At 48.1% G+C, this 12,379-nt stretch overlaps 1 protein-coding gene across 5 annotated transcripts in view; it reads right to left on the bottom strand.

Annotated features, from left to right (window-relative positions):
- GSG1L (GSG1 like) overlaps positions 1-12,379 on the bottom strand; it is a gene marked incomplete at its 5' end in the record, with an annotated part of 225,505 nt that overhangs the window by 22,413 nt on the left and 190,713 nt on the right. For 3 of the 5 annotated variants that reach the window (XM_081257940.1, XM_081257942.1, XM_081257941.1), the window contains one exon: positions 4,818-4,985. The exons of 1 other annotated variant lie outside the window; for it this stretch is intronic. In XM_081257940.1, the coding sequence (XP_081114066.1) occupies positions 4,818-4,985 (168 nt within the window). Of the gene's footprint in view, positions 1-4,754; positions 4,986-12,379 lie in introns of all 5 variants that reach the window. One more of the 5 variants, XM_081257939.1, reaches the window with a different exon arrangement.

The raw sequence follows: 12,379 nt of genomic DNA, 5'->3' as shown, positions 1-12,379 counted from the left end.
AGCTGGTTCAGCAGAGTCAGGGATGGAGGGCAGCTTGCAGTGGGTTGAGCCATGAGGGGAGGGGAGGAGGTGAAGACCAGCCCTTCCAAAGGTTTCCCTACAACAGACAGGAGAGAGAGCAGAGCCAGTGGGGAGTGGGGTCCTTATGGCCCTTTCTGCACCAGTCATGGGGATGGGTAAAGAGGGGGTGGTCCTCCACTATGCCAGAACGATTTATGGCCAAGCCAATCGCCCCCAGGTTGGGGTGAAGCTGCTCTGCGTCTGCCCAGAGCCCTGTGAGGCCTGGCACCCAGGAAGGAGGCTTGGGGACGGTCCCCATGCCGCCTTCTCATCCCAGTAACATCCAGTCCGCTACTGTGCCAGCCCCCCCGCCCCAAATGCTGTGGGAGGATGAGAGAGATGAGACAGCCAGGCCGAACTCCCACCCATACCCTACTCTCAAATCACACCAAAGTGCTTAGAGTTTCCTAACTACCCTGTGTGTTGCCCGTCCTGGCCTTTGCTCGCACTGTTGCCTGTGCCTGGGAACGCCTTCTCCCACCCACTGCCCGTCTGGCCATGCGCGCTGTGCATACCTTTAAAAACCTGGCTTGAGGGTCTCGTCTGTGAAGGCTTCTCTAGCCTCTGCCTTCCCCGGGGTGCCCAGCCCTCCACCTGGAGTGACCTCCAGGAGACCCCATCGCGGCACCCAGGGTGATTTGCTGCCCTCCCGAGACCAGAGCTGGGGGGCCGGCAGGTGATGGAAGAGGCTGGACGGCTCTGAGGTGAGTGACTCACCTGGGGACTCACAACTAATAAACTGCAGAGCTCATTCCAGCCCTGGTCTATTTCCTCATGGCTTCCACAGGGTTAAGTGAGAGTGTACAGGTAAGGCCCTCGAACAGTGCTTGCAACAGGGGGGACTGCACCACGATAATGAACAATATAATTACTACGGAAAGTTAATAACTTGTTGAGCATCTGTGGCTCTAGGTGTCAGGGACAGAGCGGAAGCCAAGAAAGCTCACTGCTCTGGTGCGGAGGCAGATAAAGTGCACGCACAAGTTCAGAGACTGGGACGCGCGCCTCATGCCTTGGAGCAAGGGCATATGACGGGGTGATCTGACCCTGGGGAGGGCAGCTGCGCTCCTCCCTGGAGGCCCCGGCCCTTTGCTCCGACCCACCCACTCACGGCGGGTTCCCCGGGAGCGGGATGCTGGCTCAGTTGAATTCCCCCTGGAGTCCAATCCAACAGGGTCTCATTTCCTTCCCAGCATTGTTAAATGAGATCTGAACATCAAGCATTCAAGAAAGCCCCGATGTGCAGATATTTACCTTTCGTCCTGCAGCTTTCGACCCTCCCCTGGGAGGCCCGATTAAGACGCCCTCCTTGGGGACGACAGGCAGGGTGAGGCTGGGAGGATTTAATGTCAGACGTTTCTCAGAGCTGGGACAGGCAAGGCTGCTCAGAGGAAGCAGGTTCGCCCTCCCCCACAAGCCCAACATACGGGGCACACTGGCCCCTACACATGCGCGCACACACACACACACACACACACATACCCTTCTTCCACACACCACTACATTCCACAACCTCTGAAAACGGTTCGGAATCTGCCCGATCACTCTTCAGACTCACAACTGGCTCCCACAGAGAAAAATCCAGCAAGACAGGGATGGGGTGCAGTGGGGCGGGCGGCAGTACGGGCCCTGCTACTCCATCAGCCTCCACAGGGCACCGTCTTGTCCTCAGTCAGGGGTGGCTCTCTCGATGATAGTAATGGCAAGGGCGGGGGCGGGGGGCGCCTGGGAAAACCTGCACCCTCTCCAAGGGCACGTCTTATCCCACACCGCTCTTCCGTATTCACAGCCCACTTCGTACCTCACCCACCTGTTTGCTGTGTTTTGTTTTTTTGTTTGTTTTGTTTTGTTTTGTTTTGCGGTACGCGGGCCTCTCACTGTTGTGGCCTCTCCCGTTGCGGAGCACAGGCTCCGGATGCGCAGGCTCAGTGGCCATGGCTCACGGGCCCAGCCACTCCACAGCATGTGGGATCTTCCCAGACCGGGGCACAAACCCATGTCCCCTGCATCGGCAGGCGGACTCTCAACCACTGCGCCACCAGGGAAGCCCCTGCTGTGGTTATTAACGTGCTTCTTAGATGCCCAATATCCACAACACTGTCTTCACCTCCATCCTAAGCTAGTCATTCCCAAGCTTTGTACTGTGTATCAGTCGCAGAAGGGACACATGAAATGCCCTCCATGTGCCACGCACTGTGCTTACCACGTGACCTGGGTCCAATTTGAGCCTTGCCAAGATGACGAGAGCTCTGGGTTCTCCTACTGTAGGTCAGCGGAAATCGACACAGAGGGGCTCAGTGACTTGCCCCAAGTCACATAGCAGTGAGAAGACAGAACTGGAAAATTCAGGTCAGGGGGGCCCTCAACCCCCTATTCTCTCCACAGCACGCCCTGTTCCCCAAGGAGTAAGAAACATGGGCAGGGGGGCTCAAGGATCTCTTCCCTCACGTCCCTGGCTATGGTTTCGGGGACTCTGGCCACTGCAGGAGTTCAGCCCTGCTGCTGGGTCCCCACAGACCTGTGTAGACATCTGTCTGTGTGCTCTGAGCTCTTTGCAGAGAAGGTACCAAAAAAAATTAAGAAAGAAAAAAAAAAAATGAACAGCCCAGCTAAGCTGAAATGTTCTCCTTGGAGAGGAAGGGAAATAAAATTTGATGAACCTCTGCATAATGTTCAAGTTATGAACGTGTAAAGTGATATTCTGCACATATGCTGGGAAGCATTTATCTTCTCCCACGTCGTTGGGGCCTGAGCTGTTCAGGACCAGCAAACAGCAGCTTCTTGCTGATGAGGTACAAAGAGGTCCTGTCTTCGGCCTCAGCAAAATGAGGGTGCCCATGGATGCTCCAGGCTCTCCCACAGCCCAGATAACAGAGGAGGCAGTGTTAATGGAGCAGCTTTAGACACCAGGCTGCTCATGTAGCTGCTGTAAACATTTCCTGAGCACCTACTATGGGTCCCGTGCTCTGCCAGTCATCACCACCTTCCTAGTGGACATGCTCTGTCCACAGACATGGGCAAGGCGGGCCTGTGTGGCAGGCTGGCCTGACCTCCCTGACCACACCTGACAGGCCCAGGACTGGACAACTGACCTGGGACTTTGATGAAGGGGTGCTGGGACGCTGAACCTACCCAGTGATGGTGGGGCTTGAGCTGCAAGTGGACGAGGCAGTCAGGGCTGAGGTCTCCAAAGAGAAGTATTCAGCCAATCACACACACACACGCACACACACACCCCAAACTAACCCCCAAAATGTTAAATGAGCACCTATTAGGTGCCTGGCCCAGTCCTTGGTGCTCAGAATACAGTGGGGAAGAAGTCAGCAGAGCCCTTCCATCATGGAGCTCACGGTCTACAAACTATCAAACAGATAAACAAATAAAATAATGTCAGGTTGTGTAGGTGATATGAAAAAATAGCAATGATAAAGAGTGACCAGGACTGGGTGTATGGGGGTGTACAAATTTAGATGAAGTGATTAAGGAAGGCTTCGCTGAATAGGTGACATCTGAGCCAAGACCTGAGTGAGCCAGCCAGGTAAGGATTCCAGGTAGGGGCACAGCAGGTGCAAAGGCCCTGAGGTGGGGATGAGCTTGTAGTGTTCAAGAGACAGAAAGGAGGCTCAAGGGGCAAGGGAGAGATGATGGGGTCTGTAGCAGTCAGAGGGAGGTTCCAGTGTGGCCCCCACCATCCCCCACCGTGCAACTTCTTGGCTTAAACCCTTCCATGTGCCCCACGGAGAGTCCAAGTCCTCAACGCTGCCCAGCTCTACAGTCTCCTTCCCCCTTTTCCTCCTCAGACTCTGTCATCAGTTCTGAGAACCTTTCAGTTCCCTGCCACCAAAAGGCATTATGGCATGTCCAATCAGCTCCCCAAAAGCAGGCTGTGATAAAGATTTGGGCACAGGTAGTTTATTTAGGAGATGGTCCCAGGAAATATGATAACCATTTGCTTGTCCTTCCACTCATCCATCATCCATCATCCATCCATCCATCCATCCATCCATCATCCATCCATCCATCCATCCATCATCCATCCATCCATCATCCATCCATCCATCTATCCATCCAGCATCCATTCATCCATCCAGCATCCATCCATCCATCCATCCATCCATCATCCATCATCCATCTATCCATCCATCCATCTATCCATCCATCATCCAACCATCCATCCATCCATCCATCCATCGAATTCATCCATATACCCACCCACCCAACCATACATACATCTGTCCATCCATCCATCCATCCACCCACCCACCCAACCATCCATCCATCCATACATCCACCACTATTTATTGTCATCTTCTCTATTCCCAGCTGGACTCTAAGGACTCAGGTGATCAGATGTGGTCCCTGACCTTGAGGAGCCCTCCTCCTCTAGCAACCATCACCGATCCCACTGCTGAGTCTTTTTTTTTCACTCAGTGCTGTGACAGAGCCCAAGAAGGAAACCTTGGTTCTGCCTCTCTGTGACCCTATCTTGGTTCTAGGCAGCATGGGGCCCAAGGGCAAACACTCAAACTTGATTCCCTTCTTGGTTTCTCGGGCTCTGTTCACATAAGCCCAAGGCAACCTCATGCCCCATAAAACATTGAAATGTCCCAGAAATTCCAACATAGTGGGGTCCGAATTCTGCCTCACCCAGCCTGCCCCTTCCAACCCACAAGCCCCCAGCGCCCTGTGGTCACTGAGGCCGGGCCTCGGGCTTCTGATTCCCAGTGGTGGCCAGAGGTGACCCCATGTGCACTGACCTCTCCCGGAAGTACTTGATGGCCTCAGGGTCTATGAAGGTCGGCTCCTCCCGGTAGCCCTGCTCAAAGACCTTGCGCTTGTGCCGGAACTCAATGACCGTCTTGGTGTAGGAGTTGAGCGTGGTGACAGAGGCTGCCATGCAGCAGGTAAAGGAGCCCCACGCCAGGCTGCCAAGAGATGAGGAGAGAGGTGCCACGGTGAGGGTGGGCAGGGGACAGAAAACCACACCCACCAGACATCCAGACCTGAGCACGTGCTGCCGCAGAGAAGAGTAAGACTTGATGCCTGACCCACCGTGGTCTGGCCTGGGAGACAGCATTATCTGTACCTTGTGATGCAGACACCACAGAGTTCATTACTGGGAGAGGCAAGAAGAGAGCGAGTCATTCCATCCACAGGTTGGCATCAGGGAAAGTGACCAGAATACAACAACACTTGCCGTTGGTCTTGGAGGATGAGTGAGAGCTTACTAGGGGGAACAGCATTCCAGGAGGAGGGAAGAGCATGTGTAAAGGCGTGGAGACAGGAGGCAGGAGGAAGCGCTCCACAAACTGTAGGAGGTTTGGGGTGCCGAGTGAGGGGGTGTGAGGAGGTTAGTTGGAGTTGATGACGGAAAAGTAGAGGGGGGTCAGATGCCCTAGTAGCTGATTTTCCATGAGAGTTAAATCACCCTTGTTCACGAGTGACCTTGGCAAAGGTGTTTTGCCTCTCTGCCTCACAGAGTACCATGTCACAGGCCTGTTGCAAAGATGAAAGGAAACGACCCATTAAAAATATCTTAGAACAGCACCTGGAAATAGTAGGCACTCAAGAAAGGTTTGCCCTCGTTCCTGCCATCACTATTATCAACATCCTCCTACCCACTTCTTTTTTTTTTTTAATTGGGATATAGTTGCTTTACAATGTTGTGTTAGTTTCTGATGTACAGCGAAGTGAAATCAGCTATATGTATACATATATCCCCTCTTTTTTGTCTTTCCTTCCCATTTAGGTCCCCACAGAGCACTGAGTAGAGTTCCCTGGGCTATACAGCAGGTTCTCATTAGTTATCTATTTTATACATATTAGTGTATGTATGTCAGTCCCAATCTCCCAATTTAGCTGGCTTGGTTTCCAAGCTCTTTCTCTGTTAGATTAAGGCTCTCTGCTCACACTTCCTCCGGGCACAGCTGGGGACTCCTGGCTGCGCTCACCTGATGTGGGTGTCAACCAGAGCTGGAGAATCTGTCCTGCCCACATCTGGAGAGAAGGGAAGGGGGGTGTGGAGCTAGGAGAGTCAGTTGGCCAGGATGCTGGTCTTCTCTGCTCCAGCGCCCACTCTAGAAATGGCCTCCTGCCTGCTTCCTCTGATCAAGACCGTGCAGTAACATGTAGAACCAGAAGTGAGGTACCCGCCTTGCTCCAGCTGCACCCGGTCTGGTTCCCAGGTACCTGTTGCCCAGTCTCTGTCTTGATAACTGGTTTCCTACACATCAAGGGCTCAGTTTTGTTGCTGCCAACGCTGCACTGTCTCAGGGCCTCCAGCCTCCCCTTCCACCAGCCACCCATTGGGTCTCTCAACGTCACCACCCCTGCATTTCTCAAGGTCAGTGCAGCCCACCTCCCATACCCACTGCTCTTCTCTGTGTCAGCCTCAGAGCCCCCAGAAGGAAAGCAAAGGGAAATCTGAGGATTCCACCTTTCTCCCAGGGATCCCCATTCATTGTCTATCCTTTATCACAAAACCCTTTAGGAGATTCCCGTTTTTCATAAGAAACTAATTTAGGTCCTCTAGAAACTCTGAGTATGTATAATAGACAGCTGCAGGGTGTCAGTCTGGCCCCTCTAAGAACTACCCTGTCCATCAAAGGGCCTAGTAGGTGACCCCACCCTACTGTTCACAGATGACTAGAGGAGGGCCAAACATCTGGCCCAAGCTGGTCCAATCAGATACATTGTTCTCTCTTGTGAACAATGAAACTTAAGAGTCTAGCTCAATCTGGGATGTCTGTTTGAACTAGTGATGGAAATTCAGAACATGAGGACAGAGAATGAAGAAGCAGGCTTTTTCTGGGATTCCATGAGTACACGTCTGTTGGTTTGGCCTGACCAGCACCCATTCTGTAAAGGGACCACTACTCCCCTCCTCTTGGGCCGTGTGGTTCCTGTGGGGTTGGCCTCACCCCCAAACTTTAGGGGTGTGCACATGACCTAGGCCTGGCCAATGAGAGTGTCGCTTCCATCTGGCCACAGTAATTGGTTCAGGGATGAACATGTGACACCCTAATTAGGCTATCGAGACTCATTCCCAGGACTTTTGCTGAAGCTATTGGGAAACAGGGCTCATCTTTTTTCTGGGGTGCCAAGCTGGTGGGATTTGAGCCAGGAGCTGCTGGAGCCCATTTGGTCACCCCCGCCCCCCCACCCTGAGAATGAAGCTGACTCTAAAGGAAGCAGAGCCACAAAAAGGAGCTAGATCCCTGAGTTGAAGCCATTACTCCTGGACTTTTCAATTATAGGAGCCCAAATTCCTTTTTTGGATTTTTTCCCCCCTCAAGCCAGTTTGAATTGGGTTTCTTTCATTGGCAACAAAAATTCTTATACAATTACTTTCTATAAATTCCCTTCTTTTGCATAAGTTCCTTTTGAAGTGATTTTCTAGTCTTTACAACCAGGGATCTTTACTCTGAACAGGTCTAACTCTTAACTCTGATGACCCAACCAAGATGGAGCATCACATACCCCTGTTTAATTTCACCACAGTCCTCATAACACCCTGTACTTCTCTTGTGTCTTCTTATCTATTATTTTTTTATTCTTTGTTTTTAAATTAAACATTTTATTTTGAGATCATTACAGATTTACATGCAGTTGTAGGAAGTGATTCAGAGAGATGCCTGTGTACTCTTTACCCAGTTTCCCCCAATGGTAACATCTTGCAAATATAGTAACAACCAGGATATTGACACTGATACAGTCAAGATACAAAACATTTCCATCCATCACCACAGTGATCCCTCCTGTTGCCGTTTTATAGACATACCCACATGGCTCCCAACCTCTGGCAACCACTCATCAGTTCTTCATTCCTATAATCTTGTCATTTCAAGAATGTTGTATTAATGGGATCACCCAGTACGTATGTTTGGGGTTGGGTTTTTTTGCTCAGCATAGTTCTCTGGAGATTCATCCAAGTTGTGTGTATCAAGGATTTGTTCCTTTATATTGCTGAATCGGATTCCTAGAGCAATGTATGAGTTGCTCCACACCCTCACCAGCTTTTGGCATTGTCACTATTTATTAGTTTTAGCTATTCTGAGAGACATGTAGAAATATCTCATCGTGGCTTTCATTTGCATTTCCCTAATGGCTAATGGTGTTGAACACCTTTTCATTTGCTTATTTGCCATCTGTGTATCCTCTTTGGTAAAACGGCTGTTCATGTTTTTTGCCCACTTTCTTTTTTTTTTATAAATTTATTTATTTATTTTTGGTTGCATTGGGTCTTAGGTGCTGTGCACAGGCTTTCTCCAGGTGCAGCAAGCGGGGGCTACTGTTCCTTGCAGTGGGTGGGCTTCTTATTGTGGTGGATTCTCTTGTTGCGGAGCATGGGCTCTAGGTGCGTGGGCTTTTAGTAGTTGTGGCAAGCGGGCACAGTAGTTGTGGCTCGCGGGCTCTAGAGCGCAGGCTCAGCTGTGGCGCGCGGGCCTAGCCGCTCTGCGGCATGTGGGATCCTCCCGGACCAGGGCTCAAACCCATGTCCTCTGCATTGGCAGGCGGACTCCCAACCACTGCGCCACCAGGGAAGTCCTGCCCACTTTCTAATTGGATTGTTTTGTTATTGTTGTTATTTACTGTTGAGTTTTGAGAGTTTTTATATATCCTAGATATTAGTTCTTTGTCAAATATGTGGCTTCCAATAGATTCTATCAGTCTGTAGCTTATGTTTTCAACCTCTTAACAAGGTTTTTCGCACAGCAGAAGTGTTTAATTTTTTAAAATTAATTAATTAATTTAATTTTTGGCTGCGTTGGGTCTTTGTTGCTGCGCACGGGCTTTCTCTAGTTGTGGTGAGTGGGGGCTACTCTTTGTTGCAATGCGTGGACTTCTCATCGCAGTGGCTTCTCTTGTTTTGGAGCACGGGCTCCACAGTGTGCTGGCTTCAGCAGTTGCAGCACACGGGCTCAGTAGCTGTGGCTTGCAGGCTCTAGAGCACAGGCTCAGTCGTTGTGGTACACGGGCTTAGTTGCTCTGCGGCATGTGGGATCTTCCCGGACCAGGGCTTGAACCCATATCCCTGCATTGGCAGGAGGATTCTTAACCACTGCGCCACCAGGGAAGTCCCAAAAGTGTTTAATTTCGATGAAATCCATTTTATCAATTTTTCCTTTGACGCTTTTGATGTCAAGTCTAAGAACTCTTTGCCAGGTCTAAATCCCAAAGATTTTCTCCTAATTTTTTTCTAAAAATTTTATAGTTTTACATTTTATTTTATTTTATTTTTTTGCGGTACGCGGGCCTCTCACTGTTGTGGCCTCTCCCGTTGCAGAGCACAGGCTCCGGACGCACAGGCTCAGTGGCCATGGCTCACGGGCCCAGCCGCTCCGCGGTATGTGGGATCTTCCTGGACCGGGGCACGAACCCGTGTCCCCTGCATCGGCAGGCAGACTCTCAACCACTGCGCCACCAGGGAAGCCCAGTTTTACATTTTATATCGAGGACAATGATTCATTTAGAGTTACTTTTTATATAAAGTAAGGAGTTTAGATCAAGATTGGGTTTTGTTTGTTCGTCTGTTTGTCACCATTTGTTGAAAAAGTTATTCCCTGTTCCACTGAATGGATTTACACCTTTGTCAAAAATCAGTTGGGCATATTTGTGTGGGTCTATTTCTGGATTCTTTGTTCTGTCCCATTGATCTGTAGGCCTATCCTTCCACCAATACTACACAGTCTGGATTACTGTAGCTATATAGTAAGTCTTGAAACTGGGTAGCCTGATCCGTCCTGCTTTATTCTTCTTTCTCAAAATTGTTTTAGCTATTCTAGTTCCTTTACCTTTCCTAATAAGTTTTAGAATAATCTGGTCTAAGCCTACAAGAAATGTTGCTGAGATTTTAATGGGAATTGCATTAAACCTCTATACCAACTTGAGGAGAATCAACATCTTTACCATGAACACGGTATATCTCTCCATTTATTTAGATCTTCTTTTATTTCTTTCATTAGCATTTTGTGGTTTTCAACAAGCAAGTCAAGTAGCTGTTTTGTTAGATTTATGACTATTTCACTTTTTGAAGTGTACATGGTATTGTATTTTTTAGTTTTGTTGCCCAACTGTTTTTTCTAGCTTATAGAAATATAATTGATTTTTTAATATTTTTATCTTGTATCCTGAAACCATACTGAACTCATTTTTTAGGTCTAGGCATTTTGGAGGGGGTAGATTTCTTAGGTTTTTCTACAGAGACAATCATGTCATCTGCAGATAGGTGTAGCTTATTTCTTCCTTTCCAATCTCTATGCCTTTTATTTACTTTTCATGCCTTACTGCACTAGCAAGAACTTCCAGCACTATGTTGAGTAAGAGTGGTGTTCCCAGTCTTAGGGAGAAAGCATTCAACCTTTCACCATTAAGTATAATGTTAGCTGTAGGTGTTTGTAGATGCTCTTTACCAAATTGAGGAAGTTTCTCTCTATTCCTAGCTTTCTGCAAGTTTTTTTAAAAAATCACAAATGGATGTTGAATTTTATCAAACTTTTTTCTTCATTGATTGATATGATTATGTGGTTTTCACTTTATGCCCCTTAATCTTCTGCCATCAATAATATAATTGCCTTAAGTATTTCCTCTGAGTAATTTAGAACCACATCAGACCACATTATAATTTTTGCTTCAATCATCATGCATGATTCAGAAAACTCAAGAGGAAAAGTAAAAATGTTCTTTCTTCATTCCTAACATTCCAAGATGCCTTCTTTCATTTTTTTTTTTTTTTCCTGTTTAGAGAACTCCTTTGGCCATTCTTTTAGGATAGGTCTGCTGACAACAAATTTTCTTAGTTTTCCGTCATCTGAGAATGTCTTGATCCACCTTTCCTTTCCTAAAGGATATTTTTGCTAGAAATGGAATTCTGAATTCTTTTCTTTCAGGAATTGAAATGTCATGTCACTTCCTTCTAGCCCCATGGTTTCTGATGCAAAATCCCCTGTTTAAATTGGTTTTCCCTACAGTTAAGGTATTGTTTCTCTCTTGCTGCTTTCAATTTGTTTTTCTTTGACTTTAGGTTTTTTTAAAACACAGATGTATCATAGTGTGGATTTCTTTGGGTTTATCCTGTTTGGGTATCCACTCAGCTTGACTCTGTAGGCTTATGTCTTTTACAAAACTGGAGAGTTTTTCAGCCATTATTTCTCTGAGTATTTTTTCAGCACCCTCTTTCCTCTCCCCTTCTGGCACTCCAAGGTCAGATCTTTTGTTATAGTCCCAGAGGTCCTTGAGGCTCTGTTCATTTTTTTAAAGTCTATTTTCTCTCTGTGGTTCAGATCAGGTAACTTCTGTCTTCAAGTTCACTGATTCTTTCCTCTGTCCTCTCCATTCTGCTGTTGAGCCCGCTCACAGAAGTTTTTATTTGTTATTGTATTTTTCAGTTCTAAAATTTCCGCTTGTTTGTTTTTCATATTTTCTAGTTCTTTCCCGAGACTTATTTCTTTCCTGAGACTTTCTATTTTTTCATTTGTTTCAAGGGTGTTTGTAATTGCTTGTTGAAGCATTTTCATGATTGCTTTAGAATCTTTCTCAGATGATTCTAACATCTCTGTTATCTCCGTATTGGGACCTCATCTTTTTACTTTCAAGTTGAGATCTTCCCAGGTCTTGATATAGTAGAGTGATTTTTAGTTGCAAACTTGACATTTGGGGTATCTTTTTTTATGAGACTCTGGATCTTGTTTAAACCTTCTGCTTTAGCTGACTTCCTTTGACACTGTTCTGACACAGGAAGGGGGAACACTGCCTTGTTAATGCCAGGTAGGAGTAGAAGTCCAGGTTTCCCACTGGGCCACCACTGACATTCAAGATGGAAAGGTTCCTGGTTACTGTTGGGCAGGGGTGGGAGTTCTGACCCCTTAGGCCTTTGCAGATACCACTCTGGTTGGGAGGGGCAGAAGTGCCTCATTACTCCTCCCCAATTTGCCTCCACTGACACCACAGGGAGGGGGATGACTTCATCACCACTGGGCAGTGGTGAAAATCCTGACTCTCCACTACTTCTCCTCTGACACCATTCCAGCAGGGATAGGGAGGGTCCTTACTTGTTACTGCCTACTGGGGGTGGGAGTCCAGGCTCTCCAGGTGACCTCCACTGACACTCAGGGGTGGGTAGGGCATATTACCGTCAAGCAGGGCGAAAGTCACGGCTCCCTACTCTGGTACCAGCTTGGCAGGACGTGGGTGTGCAGTTGAGTGCCTCATTATAGCCTGATGACATGAGATCTAAACTTGGCATGTGTGGGGTAGAGCCACGGGGTGGTTTTGCTGTTGTTGTTGTTTTGGGTTTTTTTTGTTTTGTTTTTGTTTTTTT

The sequence above is a fragment of the Mesoplodon bidens genome (genome assembly GCF_964165515.1).
Source record: "Mesoplodon bidens genome assembly, chromosome: 15".
NCBI lineage: Eukaryota > Metazoa > Chordata > Mammalia > Artiodactyla > Ziphiidae > Mesoplodon > Mesoplodon bidens.
Note: the sequence above shows the minus strand (reverse complement) of the source record. Positions and strands in the feature narration are given on the sequence as shown.